The sequence below is a fragment of the Theropithecus gelada genome, chromosome 8 (genome assembly GCF_003255815.1).
Source record: "Theropithecus gelada isolate Dixy chromosome 8, Tgel_1.0, whole genome shotgun sequence".
Classification (NCBI taxonomy): domain Eukaryota; kingdom Metazoa; phylum Chordata; class Mammalia; order Primates; family Cercopithecidae; genus Theropithecus; species Theropithecus gelada.
In genome coordinates this window covers 64,960,080-64,981,577 of record NC_037676.1, presented here as the reverse complement: position 1 = coordinate 64,981,577, position 21,498 = coordinate 64,960,080, and the positions used below count along the sequence as shown (strand labels likewise).

The following is a 21,498-nucleotide window of genomic DNA, read 5'->3' as shown; positions in this document are numbered from 1 at the left end:
TCTGAAGGTAATCTTTATCAGAGAATCAAAACACAGAGGGGGTGTTTAGCAGACACCTGGTGGACTCAGAATACTGGTTTCAAATCTCAGTTCTGCCGCTTGTTTCATGTATGATTCTGGGCAAGCCGAATAGCATTTTCTTGTCTTAGTTTTCTTATTTGTGAAACCGGGCTAATAATAACATTGTTAGGAACATCAAATAAGTTAATAAAGTAGTTATTACATTAACTTGGTTAATCCTAAAATCTATTATATGCCTATATGAAATAGTTGTCAGATAATTTTTTCTCTTTTCCTCTGTGTTATTATAATAACCAATAATCGTCAGCATGGTACTGAGTCTGTTTTATATCTGCTATATTGAGATACAGAATCTACCTGGTTAGTGCTAGGCCAAAAGTAAATCAATCAATACTTGATGTTGACAACTACAATGGAAATAAAGCAAGCAAGAAAGATTCAAGTAATTTGCAAAGTAGCATCAAAACAACTCAGAAATAAATATTCTGACTTGATTTGATAAAATTTTAATTGTATTTTTCAAGTATATTTTAAAAATTGTAATGAAATATTAGTTGAATATTAATACTAATCTTATAGAAAGTCTTGTACTGAAGTGGAATATAAAATACTGAGTTTAATAGATAAAAAAATTTCATTTATGGTAATTATATGTGCATACACACATACAGAGTTATAGTTATATGTTGACAATTTATATCTGGTACATATTTACTTGAATATGGTTTAAAGCTTTCTTTTATTCAATTAAATCTAAGAGAATCATCTGCAACATCAAGACAGATTTTTATGATTAACCAAGTTAATGTAATTAATTTCTTATGTAAAAAGGTATTGGATTATTGTTGACCCATCGTTTCTTACAACCTAGCTCCTATACAAATATAAATTCTGACTCAATGGTCAGGAAAGAAGATCAAAACTGAATTTACCACATCTGCTCAAGAAAGAAAGAATCAAAATGAGAGCACCCTTCTAGATTAGGGACAGGTGAATTCTGCCTAGGCAGGGCCTTTCCATCAATCTGAAAGTTAGAGGGGCTGAAGGAAGTACTAGCCAGGTTGAGAAGGGGTTCTAGAAATAAGAGAATGAAATCCTTCTATGATTTGCACACTCATGCTCTGATTTCCATATTTGTTTTTCATCCAGTGCCTGAACCTGACATGATTTCTTTTTTCTTTTTTTTTTCTTTTTTTGAGACGGAGTCTTGCTCTGTCACCCAGGCTGGAGTGCAATGGCATGATCTCGGCTCACTGCAACCTCTGCCTCCTGAGTTCACATGATTCTACTGCCTCAGCCTCCCGAGTAGTTGGGATTACAGGCACACACCACCACATCTGGCTAATTTTGTTTGGTATCTTTAGTAGAGACGGGGTTTCACTACGTTGGCCAGACTGGACTCGAGCTCCTGACCTTGTGATTTGCCTGCCTCGGCCTCCCAAAGCACTGGGATTACAGGCATGAGCCACCACACCTAGTGAACCAGACATAATTTCATGTTCACATGTAAGCATAGACAAATCTTCTGGGCTGGACGCAGTGGCTCACGCCTGTAATCCCAGCACTTTGGGAGGCCGAGGCAGGTGGATCATGAGATGGTCAGGAGATCCAGACCATCCTGGCTGACACGGTGAAACCCTGTCTCTACTAAAAATACAAAAAAAAATTAAAAATTAGCTGGGTGTGGTGGTGGGCACCTGTAGTCCCAGTTACTTGGGAGGCTGAGGCAGGAGAATGGGTGAACCCAGGAGGCAGAGATTGCAGTGACCAAGATTGTGCCACTGCACTCTAGCCTGGGCCACAGAGCAAGAATCTGTCTCACAAAAAAAAAAAAAAAAAAAAAAGTAAAAAAGAAAAAATCTTCCAAAGCCCCACCTAAAAAATTATCTGATAATTGGATTTTCCGTCTGATACTTAATTCCATTAATGAGAATAGCTTGAAAATAATTTGTTTTCCTTGTCCAGTACATGTAGGACACATAAATTTCAGGATTTGAGGATTTTGATTTGTATGACATAGTCAAACAGACAAAATTTGCAAATTGACTCTTTGCAACTCTAATATCTTTCCAAGGCATGTATTTAAAAATGCACTTATTTCAAGTCTGGGCAACATATTGAGACCCTGTATTCACAAAAAATAAAAATACTGGCCGGGTATGGTCACACTTGTAGTTCTAGCTATTTAGGAAGGTAAGGCGGGAGGATTGCTTAAGCCCAGGAGTTCAAGGCTGGAGTGACTATAATCATGCCACTGCACTCCAGCCTGGGCAACAGAGCAAGGCTCTGTCTCAAAAAAAAAAAAAAAAAAAAAAAAACAACGCTTATTTTTATTTTACCTTTTATTCTCTGTACTAACAAAGTATCCTCAGTAAGTACAGCAGTGTTGAGATACAGCAGAACCAAGATTAATGCCCTCTCCCCAACACTGACCACAGGACCTTGAACAAAATACTAATTTTCTTTATGTCCCAGTTTCTTCATATATAGAAATAATACAGCCTACCTCACATTATTCTCAAGAAGATTCTGCAAAATAGTACTTCAGAGAAAGATACCAGGCACATGGAATATGTTCAGTAAACACTAGCTGACAGAGCAGAAGCATCACCATCTTGGACAGGCACTGCCATTTTAAAGTTCCCCTTGATCAATAACCACCTAAATCCAACCCAAAGGGCATCAGCCTAATGGCTAAGGTCAGCATAATCATAAACCACAAATGACATCTCCAACTGGAAACATTCCAAACCTAAGGTAAACCCCTCCCGAACCAGAGACATGCCAGCCTCGAGATAATCTCCCCAACCAGAGACATGTCAGCCCCAACTTCCCCTCCAGCCAGAGACATTACAAACCCGCAAAAAACTTCTCCTCCACACAGACACATTCCAAGCCTGTGATAAGTTTTCTTGCCCTGAACCCTTAAATACTCTTTGTCTGTAAGAGAGAATGTGCCTGACTGAAATCAGCCAGAGGTCCCTCTCAGGTTTATTCTCCAAAATAAACCTGTCTTTGACTGTTAAGCTGCTTTTCATATTTCTTCCCTCTTTCGCTAACTCTTACAGTAGCTATGATTCTTCTTCTTGTAATCATTGGCTTTAAAACCATAACAGCCAAGCCTTTCAACACAGTTCCCTGCTTATTTGGATTAGTTTAGCTCATTAATTAAAAACTTTGTGTATCCTGAATATTTTAATTGTTCATGTTTCATTGTCTGTAAGACTTCCTGATTATCTTTGCTACTAAGTAATAATTGTGCATTGCAAATATTTTCTTAAATTTATATAAATCAATTTTAAATGAAAGAGCTGTTTGCATTAATCAATTTAAATAAAGAATACCACTTCCCGGTAGCTTTCTTGTTAGCAGTTTTATTTTTAGTCAAATGTAAATGCTGATAGCACACTAATTGCTTTAAGCCATTATGAAATGACAATCAGTTTTGAACCACTGGAGTAGCCGGGTTTTCCAGTCTGAGAAGGCATACCTTCTGTTTCTAGGTGATGCTTCTTTTAGGCTGACATTATAAGTTTTTTTTTTTTTTTTTTTTTTGAGGCGGAGTCTCGCACTTGTTGTCCAGGCTGTAGTGCAGTGGCTTGATCTCAGTTCACTGAAAGCTCTGCCTCCCAGGTTCATACCATTCTCCTGCCTCAGCCTCCCGAGTAGCTGGGACTATAGGTGCCCACCACCATGCCCAGCTAATTTTTTGTATTTTTAGTAGAGACACGATTTCACCGTATTAGCCAGGATGGTCTCGATCTCCTGACCTTGTGATCTACCCGCCTCGGCCTCCCAAAGTGCTGGGATTATAGGCATGAGCCACTGTGCCCGGCCTATATAAGTTGTTTGATAGATCTAGAAAGATTTCTCTAATTATTGAAATTTTTTAAACATCTGTTTGTTCTGTACTTTTTATTCAAGTTTAAAAGAGATACAAGCTACCAGTGGAACAAAATCTCTGAACTCTGTCATCTCAGTAAGCAGCAGTATCATCTATCTTGTTGCTCAAATCCAAAACCTAAGCTTCATCCTCTTTTTCCCTTTTCCTAACGTACCACTTCCTCTTTTCCTGCCAGAACTGTTATCTAGTCATTTCTATTTCTACTGCTACCACCCAAAGCCAAGCTACCATCTTCTCTCATGTGGTCTACTGTGATAGCCTTGTTCTCTCCAACCCATTCTCTTGAGTAGTTTCAGAGTTGCTTTCCTAAATATAGAGCATGCCATTCTTCTGGCTGAAATATGGTGACACCATCCCAATGTCTTAAATTGTGTGTCACATCTTCTTTAACCTCTACTTACTTCTCTAATTTCATCTTTAATCACTCTTTTCTTTATGTGCTAAGTTCTACCCATGTGAATCTTTGTTTCCCTTGGAATATTCTTAGCTCCAGTCTTCAAATGAGTCCATTTCAGCTCAAATGCCACCCTTTTTCTCTTTTTTTTGAGACAGAGTTTTGCTCTTGTTGCCCAAGCTGGACTGCAATGGCCTTATCTCAGCTCACTGACACCTCCACCTCCTGGGTTCAAGCTATTCTTCTGCCTCAGCCTACCAGGTAGCTGGGATTTCAGGTGACCACCACCACACCTAGCTAATTTTTATATTTTTAGTAGAAACGGGGTTTCACCATATTGGCCAGGCTGGTCTGGGACTCTTGACCTCAGGTGATCCACCCACCTCAGCCTCCCAAAGTGCTGGGATTACAGGTGTGAGCTACCATGTCTGGCAATGCTACTTCCTAAAAGAAGTCTGCCTAGGCTACTCTGATACATATTGACTAAACTAATTTGATTATTTACAATCATAAAATCTTTTTGGTGGGGAGTAGATATCTAGGGAAAGTAAAGGGCCAAATTATTTCTCTCTTGGCTACCAGAAACCAAGCAAGTCTCAATATAAACTCTGCCTTACACATACCAATATTTATTAGCAAACAGCATAAAAACAGTCACAAAACCTATTCTGCAAGCTTGCTAAAGTCCCCGTTGTCTATTCTTTTTGGCAATATGGAAAGCTGCTTCTGACAATATTCTAGTAGAACATGCAGCCATACTTCCAGCTGGAGTCAGGCAATGGAATCCTCAAGTATCTGAACAAAGTGTAGGGCCAGAAGCTTACTGCATTCAGATGCTCTGTGCAGGCAAAGCAGCTAGAAATGCCTGAAGAATATGACAGTCAATTCATATAACTTGAGATCCATTCATTTCACCAAGATAACATCGTTTCTAATACTCAGTATACTAAGTAAACACTTCTTGGTGTTGATCAGGGAATAGATGCTAAAAGCTTTTAGAAGCTGTCTCTGACATGTGGGCTTTTGTTTAGTCTTTAAACTGTGAACGGCCCTTCTGATTCGCATACTCTAAGTGTGAACTGAGCACGACCAATCCACCCCCATCTTCCCCCACCTTCCCAGGATAAGCAGTAAACCCAGTACACATACACAGAACATTATTTAAAGTAAATTACAGAGTACACAACACATGCTGTCATTACTTTGCAGCACAGTTTTCCTTCCTCCACATGACTTTTGAGTCTCCACAATTAGTTCACTTAGTTTTGCTTACCTATACATAAATGTCTCATATGCTAGTAATTATGCAATATAGACTGTGAGCCTGTTATGTCCAAGGCAAGGTGGTAAAAAAAAAAAAAAAAAAAAAAAAAAAAAAAAAAAAAAAAAAAAAAACCAGAAGAGAAAAATTAAAAAAAATTAAAAAAATTCTTCTAGGACAAACCTACTAGGAGAAATAGAAAAAATAAATGAAAAGTAAGCAACAGTAGGATGCAGTAGATACAAAGTGCTAAGTAATACCTGACATTACCCATTCAGAGTCAACTCCCCACCTTGCTGACAGGTGGAGAGGCTTCCTGTATCCCAGCATTTGTTAAGGTTCCTGATTGCCAGGAATAATTCTTCGACTCTCCGCCTTAAATTAAAATTAAACTTGTTTTTATTATGTGATAGATTAAATGAAATGACTGAAGTTTACCTGCCATTGACTGTCTAATCATTATTTCTCTCTTTCTGCAGCATTACTGCAATTTCACTTGTCTCCTGTGCTCAAAATCTGAGTATTATCTTCGGAATTTTTCTTTCAATTGCTGTCTTATCCAATTAATGACCACATTCTTCTGATTTGATCTCTGTCCCATAAGTCTCTCTAGTTCTACCTTCCTCATGCTATTCTAGCTCAGGCCTTCATCATCCCCCACCTATCTGCAGGACCGTTCTGACTCTAAATCTTCCCTGAAATACAGTCTGCAGCTGCTACACAATTCATCTTCCTTAGGCACATTTCTAATCCTATTACTCTATTGATGAAGAGGATTCAATTGATTTCTACCATTACTAAATTCAATACTGTTAAAATTTAGCAAGTTTTACACTCAAGCTTAATCCTCTACTTAGATCTCCAGAACAACCCATCTGTGAAGGTTCTATGTAATTCAATTAGTAAGGTATCGTATTGAATAAGTTTTCACCAAAAACCCACCTATATAAAAAACTAAAATTCAGACAATAATCTTGATGTAGTTATTATCTTATGGTCAAGAGAATGTAATTTTTAAAAAATTACTTTGTGTTTTCATTGTTTTACAGGTTATAAAAAAAAGAATGTGATTAACTACGTCTTTACTGATACTACTAGAGTGTTAGGGTTTAAGGAAGCATTTGAGAATCTCCAGGGACCATATATTAAGTGAAGAATTCCAAGTTTCTTGTATACTTCTGAATAATGTGGAGATATGAAATAAACCATGTTCTCAAAAATTCATATTGGGATTCTTGTGAATTCTTTTGGATAATTGTGTCTCTAACTTCCCTTTCCCAGTCAGTCATTGCAATGGGGACTATTCTGACTGAAAGAGCAAGAGAGGGGATTTCATTATTTCAGGTCGGTAACTAAGTTTAAAACATATATATGTACCTAAAATATGTTAAGAGCAAGAATGGTGTCATGATTCATCATGTGTCCACATCTAAACTCATTTACTCTGTCAACCCAGCTCTTTCTCCCGGCTGCTCTGTGGATATAAATTCCCCTGCCTTTCTTGGGAGTGCAGGCTGTCCACACAGTGTCCACCTCCCTTGTCATCAAGGGACCAGTCACAGTAATATTTTTGGAACTGTCCTTTGATTTATATTTCCATTGATAACTCATAACTTTTCCTAAAACTTTTCCAGTATTTCCAAAAGTGGTTATCTTCGATGATTGGTTGGAAATGCAGTTATACTTTTAATTATAAAAATATTTTTAAAGTTTAATTTTGAAGTAATTTCAGACTTACTAAAAATTTTAAAAAATAATGCAACGAATTTTTGTATACCCTTCACCCATATTCCTCAAGTGTTAGCATCTTATACAGCCACAGTATAATTATAAAAATCAGGAAATTAATGTTGACACAATACTATTGTCTAATCCACAGATTTTAAACAACTTTCAACAGTTGTCTCATTAATGTCTGTGTTTTGGTGTAGAGTCACAAGTTTTATTAGTTGTCATGTTTCCTCAGTCTCCTTTAATCTGGCAGAGTCTCTCACTTTGTTTGCCATGAGTTTTTGTTTTGTTTTGTTTTGTTTTTTTACAGTCGGGTTTCTCAGGAATTTTTATACGTTAATTCACATAGTGAATCTCCAAGAAGTGGTATAACATGATGCTAGTCAAACTTATGTCACTGTGAAGTCCTTCTCGAGATTGAATTTCTGAGACATGTATTTCCAGGACACTCTGGGGAGAATGGGTCCAAGCTTTCTAGGAATACCCTAATACCTGTTTCTACATATCTGATCCACTCTGCACATGCCATTCAGAATAGCCTCCTTACTTCAGAATTCCATATATGTCACTTACCTGTTTACAAACAGAAATATAGATCCTTATTTGACTTACTGCAAAGGCCAAAGGCCTTCACTTGGCATTCAAGCCCCTTCATGATTATCCTCAACCTTTCTTTCCATCTTTAAGCCACTGCTTCTGTACATAAACACTTTGCTCAAGCCAAAGGGCACTGCACTTATTATTCCTCTGATTTCTTATTTTTATTTCTTTGCTAATGCTGTTCCTTCTGTATAGAATTCCTTTTCCTTTCTCCCCATCCAAGAGTGAACGCCTTAGATGGAAGTTAAATATCACAACTTTCCTGAACACTACTTCCTTCTATGAGTTGTCATGGCACCGAGAAATTAAGTTTAGAACTCTCATTTTCTGTCCTAAGTTATGGCACTTTGACTGCCGGCTTCATCTCCCCTAGTAGGCTAGAAGGTACAGCAGGAAGGACCATGTCAATTCAACCTTGCTTAGTTGATCTCCATCCTTGCATCTCTGAGCTCTCAGCACCATGCTCTTACAGAGTAGGGGCTTCTGAATATGTTTCTCTGAATGAATGAAACAGCCTGTTTCCATTTAGAAAGAATACAAAAAGTGATATAAAATTTTCTTAATGAAATTTATACAAATTTGCCAATTTCAAGTGACATGGAAATGTATTTGAATGAACTCTTGTTATTATGAAAAGCTACTATTTTCCATCTAATAGTTACTCTAACCTAAGGCTAAAATTGAAAAATCTGCCAACATCTGAATGACATTAAATTATCCCAAGTAATGCACCAAAAAATTAGCTTTCTTGCCTCTAATATTTCCATAAGCCCTCAGTCATAATGTTTGATTGATTAATTATTAAATGGATCTCAGATTTTCTATATTAGCGACTTTTGTGTTAGTTAAGATTTCTAATTAAGTTTTTCATTTCTCTGATGAAAGAATATTTAAGTCTACCAAATGTCATAACTCACGTTTGCATTTAATAATCAATATTTAGGAGATTATTTGAAACTAGTATGGCAGTAATAATTTATGAAGACCCACAAACGTTTCTGTCTGGGGTAATCATGAGCATCAGGGCTCAAGAGACTGAATTCTGTTGTTTAGTGATGGCATAAAATTTGTGGTTGGGATAACTGATTGGCATACAGAAAAAAAATACTAATCCTATGCATACTGTTATGGAGAGTGTTATGGTATTAGAGGAATATGAGCTTTAAATTTTCACATGCTTTAAATTGTTAAAACCCATAGATGCTGTGGACAAATGATAGATAACCATAATATTGGATTTATGTAAGACTAGACATCTGTGTAAGACCTATCAATTGCTATCTGTAACCCAGATGTTTCCAAAAGATGAACATGTGGTGCTATGTAGATAAAATACACAGTGGATTGCCTAAATTCCTCTTAGAATTTATTGGTGGGAAGGTGAAGGTTAACTAAATTTAAATTTTAGTTCTGAAAATTTTGCCAAATATTGTACATATGTCTGTAACAGGCACAGATATTAAGAGTAAACATATGATAGAATATTATTCAGCCATAAAAAAGGAAGTTCTGATACATGCTATGTGGGTGAACCTTAAAAATATGTGCTAAGTGAAAGAAGCCAAACTCGAAAGACCACATTATGTGGTTTCATTTATATGACATATCCTGTAGAGGCAAGTCTATAGAGACAGAAATTAGATTAGTAGTTGCTTAGAGCTGGGGAGGAAGAAGGCGTAGGTTGTGATAGCTAAGGGGTCGTGCTTTCTTTCCAAGGTGATAATTATGTCTTAAAATTGACCATGGTGATGGTTGCACATATCTGTGAGTAGACTGAAAGCTATTGAATTGTACACTTTAAAATGATGAATTGTATGGTATGTGAATTATATTTCAGCAAGTCTGACAAAAATGTATACACATTTCACCAAGAGAGTATACTGCATAGACACGAATACAGAGAATGAAATTACTTAAAATCACAGCTCACTAAATGGACAGTTCCAAGCCCCAACAGTTTGACTGACCAGGTATATTCTGGCTTCTGAACACAAACGTTTCTGCCAAAGCCCTCTGAATATTTTTGGCATGGAAATTCTCCCACAGCCATAAACCCTTCTCAATATTGTGATGATCCAATAAATGATTCCTTGGGTGAGTGGAACTTTAGATAAACTGTTGCTTTACTTTTCTGAGGATGGAACTGAATACAGAGACCAGAGATGGTGTATGGGGAGTAACTCAATCTAAATCTTTAATAGTTCTATCTAGCCCTTAGAAGCAGCTCAAAATTTGGTATGAGCAGAAGCCATTTATTTTATATAAAAATAGATTTTATGGTAAAAGGGTAATTCCGGGAGGCTTTTGGGACAGAAGAAGTTGGTCATGATTTCTTTCCTCTTACCAGACCCTGGAAAGCCCTAGTAAGCAAAAAAGAAAAAAAAAAGAGTCCAATATATTTAGCATTTGACAAATGTTAAAATAATCTGGTAAAAAAATAAACCACCACCAGAAAGGCGGTCGAGACACGTTTTCAAGGGTGAGAGGAAACATTTTTAACTGTTCGCCAATCTTTTGACTATTAGACATAATTGTACTTTTATTTTTACTTTCTAATAGTGGAGCTGCAATTAAATCCCATCAGCCCAACAGCAGATGCATAGCTGTACAGATCTGACAGAGTTTACCTCCGAACTCTGCAAGGTGTTGCAGGGAGAAGTCCTCTTTTCATGACGAGGAATTGTCTGCCTGGGGTTTGAGGTCCATCTTCACTTACAAGTTGTGGGATGTTGGGCACATTTTTTAACTTCTCCATGTGTCTCAGTTTTCACACATGTAAAATGACTATAATAACACTACCCTCATGGGTCATTTTGAGAATTAAGTGAGTTCATATTTGAAAAGCACAGAGAGCAGCTCCAAGAGCATGCTGAGTTTGTTAAATAAATGCAAATGTTAACACAGAAATTAAAAAAAAAATTCTAACTATATTTACAGTTTTGGAGAGGTACAATTAAAAGTAATTGGGACAGGCCGGGCGCGGTGGCTCAAGCCTGTAATCCCAGCACTTTGGGAGGCCGAGGCGGGTGGATCACGAGGTCAGGAGATCGAGACGATCCTGGCTAACATGGTGAAACCCCGTCTCTACTAAAAATACAAAAAACTAGCCGGGCGTGGTGGCGGGCGCCTGTAGTCCCAGCTACTCGGAGGCTGAGGCAGGAGAATGGCCTGAACCTGGGAGGCGGAGCTTGCAGTGAGCCGAGATCGCGCCACTGCACTCCAGCCTGGGTGACACAGCGCGAGACTCCGTCTCAAAAAAAAAAAAAAAAAAAAAAAAAGTAATTGGGACATATTTCAAAAGTTCAGTTTCACCTATCTTTTGATTTACATTCTTACACTCTGTGAGCATGTTACTGAAGCAGCAATAGTACTGTCTGCTCTGACATTGTGCAATATATTCTATAAGCCAATGAACAGAGAGCCATACAGCCTTTGGAGAACAAAGATTCTATAGGATACTTTGTGGTCTAATATTACTTTTTACCCTTCTCTATTAAGTTTTAATTTATCATTAAGCTGAATGTGTCTGATATGAAGGGCAGAGAACAGTGACAAATGTTGATGTGAACAGAGAGATACAATGCAAGAGGCATAGGGATGATGAAAAAACAATTCTCATAAGACCCCAGCTCCGACTATGGTGACCACCTCCAAAGGTTTGTTAAAGAATGAGACTTGTCACCTATCAGATATGAGGGAGAATATATTGACAGTGAGGATTCCAGACAATATATGTGTAAAATTAGCTGCAAAGAGAAATCAGTAAGGTGAGTTTAAAAAATCTTTTCCAAGTTTGGAGATTAGGATTTTTTTACTAGTCATAAAAATGCGCTCCTTTATATATGTGTGTATGTGTGTGTGTGCTAATCAACATGAGCATACTATGTTTACCAGTAAATAACTAACACTGACAATTAAAAAGGAACTTAAATTAGATATTGTTATTATTGACTTTTTAACCCCAGAACTGGTCAGTCCACTAAAATGAAATATTTTATAATAACTAAGATTTATGGGTGCCTTTAAATGATCAAATAAAAATTATGAGATTAGGATTGGTTGATCATTTAAGAAAAGCGACTATAACATCTGCTGTTCTATACAAATCAAATATACAAATATGATAATTAAATAGTATTTAATTATTGTTTAAAATTAGTATTTAAATATGATTTAAAATATCATACATTGTGTAAAAACATTTTTTTGGGAAGGCATATCCATACTTCTAAATCTTTTTGTATCTAAACTTTCTTCCTGGATTATGTACTTGAATCATAAAAAAAACTGTTTCATGTTTTATATGTGGTCTTAAAAATTAACATAGTTATTACTTTCTATTCATCAAGTTGATGTACTATAAATTGTTATGCCATGCCTTTAATCGCATATATTTATACATATCCAGATTTGCTATTTTAAAAAACACTGAAATGAAAATAATGCAGGTAGCTATTTCTTTCTGTTGAATTATTTTCTTAGAAGAAAGTCCACTGAGTAGGGTTACAGGACCAAAAGTTAGGGGCATTTTAACGGTCTTTGAGACAAAGACTGCCTCTATAAATAAGTGAATTACAATTCTATTTAGCGTTACCTTTACAAATTGCTAAATTAGTGAAAATAATTTTTCAAAGTTAACTTGCATGCATTAGGTTAGTATCAATAATTATATTTTATACCAAACTGTTTACAATTTGGATGTTTTTCCCTTATGTGAACACATTTGTTCCTACTGTTCATTGAATTAATTACTAAATATTCATGGTTTTAGTACTCATTTAAATGAGCTCATTGTGCATTATGAATAATGACCCTTTCTTTGCCACATGTGATACAAATATTAAAGTTACTTTTAAATTTCAGTTTTGTAAGCTTTCATGTTTCAGATTTTCGGGTGCTAAATGAGTAAAATACAGCACTGTAGAATGACATTAATTGATAATAGAGATTATTTCAAGCAGAAATATTTTATTCACATTCTCTAGCAGAAAAAGGAAATGCTATACTGTGTGTGTGTGCACGTGTCTGTGTGTGTGTGCGCGTCTCTGTGTGTGTGTGTGTGTGTGTGTGTGTGTGTGCAGCCTCTTTAAATCTGTGGTATTAAATTCCCAGAGTAAGAATGTAATTTAAAAATGCCTAAAATATAGTGCTTAGAATTTAACTAGACATAGTTTTTAATTTTCACTGGAAACTATTTTGAAATTCCCCTACTGGAAGCAAAGCAACTAAGGTAGTCTAAACTTGTTAAAATAACTCTCCAAATAAAGAACATGCGGAAGAAATTCAAAGATAGAGTTACAATCTTGGAGCAGATTGACTGTCCCTTTTCCTATAGCTAGGTATCCTTGCCAATCCAAACAAATTGCCTCTGCTTCAGAAATAATTTGACAGTATGTTTTCTGGATAGTTTTTATCAAATGGTATAAAATGAAATCAAGACATAAACTCATTAAATTACTTCAAATTTTTTAAAAATTTACATACTTTGGGTTTTGTAAATCTAAAATCCAGAAAATGTATACAACAATTTACTCAATAACTCTGAAAGAGTGGCCACTCCGAACTCAGTACAGTTCTAGGTAATAGGGATGGGAGATAAATAAGAAGTTAAAGAGTAGCTTTTAGGAGCATACTGTAGGCTGTTGACAGGCTACTGAAATCTTTGTTCCACTGTAATAATTCTGAGATTTTTTCATGAAAATATGAGAATATATTCAGTTCAATAAATGCTTTTGTAAGGCATAGGTAGGAAAGAATTCTTGGAAACCAGATTGAGGAAAATACATACGTATCAAGTAAAAATTCAGCCCCCCTAATAGGGATTTATGATTGCTGTGTCTTACGAAGATCACAAGAATTATGTTCTCATGCAGGAAACAGGTGTCAGGTGTGGGATTAAAGAAATGAGAATTCAGTAGATGGAGTGCCACCAGAATGGAGCCCTTTGGCCTTCAAAACAAGGACCAGCCTAAATAGGATAAGGAGAAACACAGAGCAATGTAATAATAATATTAGTAATAACAATGCAAAATTAATATGTATTGAGCGCTTCTGTGCTATGCACTGCACAGAACATTTTACTGACAGTCTCTTAACTTCCCAGATGAAGGGCATCTTCACTCTGGCTCCTACATCTTGTCCATGCATTCACCCCTGCTGGTTTTTGCTCAATAGATTCCTTTTGTGTTCACCCATTTCGGACTTTGGAGTCTCTTGTTTGTTGATCATTTATTCATTCAACAAATGTTTATGTGCCATTACTGCGCTAGTTACTGAAACCACAGATATGAACAAGTGAAAAAAGAACACAATTCTATCCTGCAAGAAGCTTTCCTTCTGGTAGATAGAATAAAGACTCAATGATTACAGTGCACTTAGGTGTCAGGGCATCTAGTACAGCCTGAGGGAGTGAGTGGGGCAGGAATATGAAATGCTCTCCGTAACACACACACACACATACACACACACACACACACACACACAGAGTTTTGTAGTATAACATTGTGTATAATAGCAATATGACATATGATTATAATGTAATACATATTATCTATATATTATACTATAGTATATATACACACATATAGACATGTTATGTATACATCTGAAGTTATTTTCATATTTGGATAGAGTCCTAATGTCCATCAATATATTTAATAGGAGAGTATTAAATAAACAATGATGCACTGAGTGCTGGTGTGGAAATAGTTACAAAATACATAATAATAAAAGGAAGGGCTCAGAAGAGTGCATATCATACCCTAGCTTGTGTGGGAAGCAAATAAGAATATATAGTCACATTTTCTTGCATTTGCATAAAGGCACTTTGGACTCATATGTACAAACATAAATAAAAAAGAGTAAAACTGGATGTCTGTTGGAGAGCAGAGATGGGAGAACCAGGCATATGGGACCCAAACGCGGTACAGAGGTTTTAATGTATACATTTTTATGTTTTCGAACGAAGTAAATGTATTAACTATTTAACAAAATTAAATTAACTTATCCTGCGGTGTTTTGGGGGAAGATGTCTGCTAGGAGCCAGGTGATAAGGAGCTCAGCTGGGGTAGGAGGGAGAATGGACTTGGGGGAGAACCCATTCCATGCAGGCAGCTGCCTGCGGAAGGCGCAGGAAGGGTTCTTTTGCTGGATGCCAGAAGGGTAGGGTGGGAGTTAGGCTGGCGCAGGTCACGAGGGCCTCCCTTGCACAGCAGGGAATTCCGATTTCACCCTGAAGGTGATGAGAATCACTGAAGGGTGAGCGGAAGGAAAGTGACTGATCAGATTTGCGCTTTGTAATCATCTTACGGGGAGCAGGAAGCATGCATGACGTGTAGGGCAAAACTTGGTGGGGAAGATTATTTAGAAGGTTACTGACCAGCTTCAGGCGAGAAGTGATGAGCGTATGAACAGAGACGGGCAGTGGGCTCAGAGCGGAGGACTCATCATCCCATGGCCGGACTCTGCTTGTCTTTGACTTCTCAACTCCAGCATGGATTGCATTTTGTTGCTCCCCCCAATACCACCCACAACCTTTCTATGGATTCCACGCTGATTTTCATCTTGGTGTTGCTGACAATTTGCAGGAACTCTTCTTCAGGATTTGGTGACTTTAGGACAACAAGAACCTTCTCTGGGCCTAGCACTCTGCCTGCCTTTCTCAGCCTGAAAGCCCTGGGAGGAAGCAGGTGGCGCCCCACGCCGCCTCGCAGGAACAGAGGCGCCGGCAGGAGCTGGGGGCCTCTGCGCCAAGGCACAGGCGGTGGCGAGTGGGGATGCTCCCTGAGCCCCAAGCAACAGCCTGGTAAGGAACCTCGATCGTCGTCGCCTTTCTGAGTTCAGTTATTGTATTCGTTTCTGTCAAGCATATACACAGTCTGTGGAATGCTTATGAAACAGAGGTGACTTTTCTTCCAGTTCCAAGCTCCCCTCACGCGGGGCGCTTGCTCAGGTTGTACTCACAAAGGAGCTGTGTCAGTGGTCAAAGAAATCAAATACTTCCCTCTCATTCGGTGAGAGCTGCTCCCTGAAACCACCTTCCTGGCCACCTCCGTCAGTTCCTCCTCTAGGTTACTGTAGACATTCCTATGCCTCCGGTAATTAAAGGGGTAACTCCCTGCAGCAGAGTCCCCGAGCCCCTGCCCTTTCTCCAAGCTGCTCCTCTGTTTGCTTGGTTGTTGCTCACGCGCCTCTGGCTGTTAAATATTGCTACCATCACTCCTGTTTTTCAGTAATAAGGTAAACATTTCGGCACATATTGGCAACAAGAAGGATTCTCCTGAATCAAATGTTTAAGAAGCACAATTCTGGCCGGGCGCAGTGACTCACACCTGTAACCCCACTACTTTGGGAGGCCTAGGCGGGTGGATCACCTGAGGTCAGGAGTTCAAGACCAGCATGGCCAAAAGGTGAAACCCGTCTTTACTGAAAATACAAAAAATTAGCTAGATGTGGTGGCGTGCGCCTGTAGTCCCAGCTACTCCGGAGGCTGAGGCAAGAGAGTCACTTGAACCTGGGAAGCAGAGGTTGCAGTGAGCCGAGATTGTGCCATTGCACTCCAGCCTGGGCAACAAGAGCAAAACTCCATCTCAAAAAAAAAAAAAAAAAGGCACAGTTCTAAGAAGTAAGGATAATCATATAAAATAAGTGACAAACACAAGAAACCCGTACAAAACTCAATCACACCACCAATACATAATTGAATAGTTGTGAAACAATTTCATGATATATTTTACTTTAATATAAAAAGATAAAATATTAAAAATCTTGTCCTGCAGGTGTGTTACAAGAAAAGTCAGTGAGCAGCAACTAATCTTTTATTTCTCAAAGGCTGAAGAGTATAGAGCTATGTGTGCAAGGTGGTAGCTTTGAATGTTTACTAAAATAACACGTGGATAAATTCACTTATAAGTGACAAGTACTTCTAGGTGGCAGCACATACAGTTTATTTAGATTGCCCTTTAGGGAATGTTTTTATGTGGCACTCCAGCTCCTTATCAAATAAATACTTGCTGTTCATTTGAACTGGAGTTATTATGGGGAAATGACTTTTGGATTCCACAGCGTTCTGCTGCATTATAAAGGTCTGGCCATGCCATCATTCCACAAAATGGCTTAGCAATTTGCTACAACATTTTTTTAAATGAGAGTAATATGTCCACATATGAAAGATTTTAGAAAAACATTTTCATTATTTAAGATGATTAATAAAAACTGTAAGTATCTAGTATAGGATAGTAGAGTTCTTTTATAACTTAAAATAACCTACACATTTTTAAAAGAAAATTTGCCTCCACATTTTTTCAAGACAAAAATTTAAACATATATATTTTGCCACGATTATATATGTAATGGCTACATTAAAAAAGGATCAGAGAATAAGAAAAGACTGATAAGCATATATTGACAAGTGACTGTATATTATATTTATACCTGCAAATGTGATTGTAGAAACCTAGAATGATCAGATTCCCTGTTACATGTCTGAAAGGAAATTCCTTGCCATCAAGGTGCAATCCCTTTCTTTGAATTCAGAGTCAAATTTGCCTTTCTTTGAACTAGAACCCTAAAAGATCTTTGATTTTTGTTTTATTCAGATCTTTAGTCTTTCTAGAAGATTGTAATTCAAATGTGCTCTAAAACATCATTTTAAAACTTGAGACATGCAAATTAAAGAACAGTAACTAGTAGATTGAGTAAATGAGGTAAGATCACCACATTGGTGGCCCTAGAAGAGCCATGCCTCCTTGTCTTCTCACCTTTTGATAGCCCCCTCTCACATTGACTACAGGCTGGGTCATAGATTTGCTGTAGCCAATGAAGCAATAGCAAGCATTACTCAAGTAGAGGCTTGATAAATGCTTGCATGTTGGCTTTTCCTATTATTATTCAGCTACCTTGTTGCCTGAGAATCTGTCATTTTTTTGATTATTATTATTATACTTTAAGTTCTAGGGTACACGTGCACAATGTGCAGGTTTATTACGTATGTATACTTGTGCCATGTTGGTGTGCTGCACCCATCAACTCGTCAGCACCCATCAACTTGTCATTTACATCAGGTATAACTCCCAATGCCATCCCTCCTCCCTCCCCCCTCGCCATAATAGGCCCCAGTGTGTGATGTTCCCCTTCCCGAGTCCAAGTGATCTCATTGTTCAATTCCCACCTATGCTGAGAACATGTGGTGTTTGGTTTTCTGTTCTTGTGATAGTTTGCTGAGAATGATGGTTTCCAGCTGCATCCATGTTCCTACAAAGGACACAAACTCATCCTTTTTTATGGCTGCATAGTAATCCATGGTGTATATGTGCCACATTTTCTTAATCCAGTCTGTCACTGATGGACATTTGGGTTGATTCCAAGTCTTTGCTATTGTGAATAGTGCTGCAATAAACATACGTGTGCATGTGTCTTTATAGCAGCATGATTTATAATCCTGTGGGTATATACCCAGTAATGGAATGGCTGGGTTCTTATACAGCAGTAACAGACAAACAGAGAGCCAAATCATGAATGAACTTTCATTCACAATAGCTTAAAAGAGAATAAAATACCTAGGAATCCAACTTACAAGGGACGTAAAGGACCTCTTCAAGGAGAACTACAAACCACTGCTCAGTGAAGTAAAAGAGGACACAAACAAATGGAAGAACATACCATGCTCATGGATAGGAAGAATCAATATTGTGAAAATGGCCATACTGCCCAAGGTAATTTCTAGATTCAATGCCATCCCCATCAAGCTACCAATGACTTTCTTCACAGAATTGGAAAAAACTGCTTTAAAGTTTTGTTTGTTTGTTTGTTTTTTTAAGAAAGAGAAGCCATATGCGTGTGCAGGAGAATGGGGCCAACAACCAGCACCAGAGATGTGAGTGAGGCCTCTTTGGACATTCCAGTCCTAGAAGAGCTCCAGATTGACAGGCTCACATCAGTGACCCTAGTCAATATTGTGTGGAGTTTGTATGAGTGACTTTATCTAATACCATATAAAGCAGAGGAACTACCTGGCTGAGATGTGCCCAAATTCCTAATGCACAGAACTCTAAGCAATAAATTAATATTGTTTCAAGCAATTGCATTTTGGAGTGGTTTGTTACATAGTAGTAGATAATGAATACAGTAAGTGATAGCAAGGATTTCTTAAAGATTTTTCTATAATTAATTCCAAGGTACTTTCTTCATTGACATACCATTGATATTTCTGCAATCTATTTATTTACTAATGATTCCGTGTCTCTTATTCCTACTAAGCTAACCAGCTGAACAGAACTGAGATGGTTGGTTTATGTGAATAGTGAGTTGAGAATGGTTTTATTGGAATATTGACTCAAACTAGGTAATAAGTCCTGCTTGGATCTCAAAGGAACATTGTTCTTGATGATGTTACACATCCTTAAATTAATTCCACTCCTCATTGTGGTCAAACTGTGAGTGGGGCAGTCTGGTAGAAGAAAATTACTTTTAAGGAGTCCCTTGCACATAAACGTTCTACGGACTAATCACATCATTTCCATCTCATTTCTGTATATGGAATTGTATTCTGATGCCAGATTTTAGACACTAAAATGCAAAGGGTCTCTAGTGGGATTTGTTTTTTAAGGAATTAATGAAATGTCAGGTTTATTAGACTGAGCAAGCCATTGGCTGTGGGTGTTTCCATCCTTCTTTCCCTGGAAATTTAGTGAAAGAATGCATTAGCAGAAGAACCTGAGGCAGCTAAGTGAAAAGGGACCACTTCTGGTGGATGGTGATACTATTTCATTGAATAGTGTGGATTGTATCATAAGTTAGAAATGACAGTCACTAACTGCTTCTAAATACAAAATGTCTAGATACCAAGAGAAAAAAGGTGTAACCTGCCATCAGGTATAACTAGTGGTACCATAATTGCTGCTATTTCTGTTGGATGTTCTCTGTGTGCTTATCTGAGGCATTTTCTATCACGTAGGTGTGGAGAAAAAAATGCCAATAAAGAAGAATTCTGATTAGATAATGATACAAAAGTGACACTTACAGAGAGTAGTATTTGGACAGCACTGTGGATGACCTCCAGGTACTGGAAGTCAACGATGCAGCCTGTGACGGAGACGTACGTGTAATCGTCCATCATGCCATGGGCTGAGGGAGGCAGCACTCTTCTGACACAACCAGGCCCATGTTCTCTCCACCATGACCGATGTACAGAGATATTGAATGTCATTAGATCGGTGTCCTAGGTGGGTAGGAGACAAAAGAGCAAAATGAGAAAATTGTATTACATCACGTCTTTGCCTTTGACCCTAGGAAGAATTCAGGGTGGATGAAATTGCTACAATGATTTCAATTTCAAGTGAAAAGTAACAAAAGACAAAGCCCCAAGTGGCTGCATGTATTATATGCCTAAATTATTGGGTTATAATTATTAAATGTGGAGATACAATCCTTTGATTAATATTAACATTTTAAAGGTAATACATTTTAAAAAATCCAGAGATGAGATCTTCCATATACTTTTATTTAAAAATAATTTCTACCTTGAAACTTTTTGGCTGCATTTTCTTGTTGTTGCATCATGAACATCACTATCATGGGATAAATATTGTTGAATGCTTTATGGCATAGTAGATGTTGTTCTAAGTGAATTTCACATATTATGTTCTTGAATGTTCGTGTGGGTACTTTAATGATCAACCTAATTTATAGCAGGCTGAATAATTGTCTCCACCGATGACACTTAGGTTCTAATCCCTGGAACCTGTGAATTTTACCTTGTATGGCAATAAAGCACTATGCAGATGTGATTAAATTAAGGATCATGAGATGGGGAGGTGATCATGGATTATCTGAGTGGACCCTAAATGCAATTGTGTGCATTCTTATAAGAGGGAGGCAGACAGAGATTAGACATAAGGAAGAAGAGGCAAAGGCAATGTGACCACAGAAGCAGAGACTGGGATGTGGCCGCCAGCAAGGATTTCTGCCAGCCACCAAAAGTGGGAAGAGGCCAGGAAGAATTCTCCTCTAAAGCTTCAGAGAGAGCGTGGCCCTGCCAAGACCTTGAATTTGGCTCAGTGAAGCTGATTTCAGACTTCTGGCCTTCAGAACAGTGACAGAATAAATTTCTGAGGTTTAAGCCATCAATTTTGTGGTGATTTGTTAAAGCAGTCTTGAGAAACTAATATCGGTGAGGAAAGTAAGTCATAGCAAGGTAACTGAATTTGCCCATGGTAGCACAGCTAGTTAGTGGTGAAGCTGGGACATAATACAGTGCAGTATTTACTTTTAGCTATCACGTGGCACTCTCTCACATTACTTGCTGTCTTCCACCTCCAAAGCCCTGATCATTCCTTATACCCTGAAGAGAGCCAGGTCCTTCCTCCTCAGTTGTTTCAAGAAAATAGCACCACAGTCAATCACAAGAACAAAGAAGACAAACTTTAACTTTTATGTATTAAAATACACTTTCAGAGCTCTTAATGGAAAAAATAGCCTGGTTTTTGATCCTTAAGAGATGCCCTTTAGTATTTCTAGGGTGTTAACCTATGAAGGGCTGAGATCATAATGTTGTGATCATAAACAATAGATTAAAAAGAACAGATTAGG

At 37.7% G+C, this 21,498-nt stretch overlaps 1 protein-coding gene across 2 annotated transcripts in view; it reads right to left on the bottom strand.

The window, feature by feature from the left end:
- Positions 1 to 21,498, bottom strand: part of NKAIN3 (sodium/potassium transporting ATPase interacting 3) — a 741,273-nt gene that overhangs the window by 237,719 nt on the left and 482,056 nt on the right. For both annotated transcript variants that reach the window (XR_003120795.1, XM_025394001.1), the window contains exon 4: positions 19,931 to 20,128. Coding sequence is in view for 1 of the 2 variants with exons in the window: in XM_025394001.1 (XP_025249786.1) it covers positions 19,931 to 20,128 (198 nt within the window). In the remaining variant the exon portion in view is untranslated. The remainder of the gene's footprint in view (positions 1 to 19,930; positions 20,129 to 21,498) is intronic.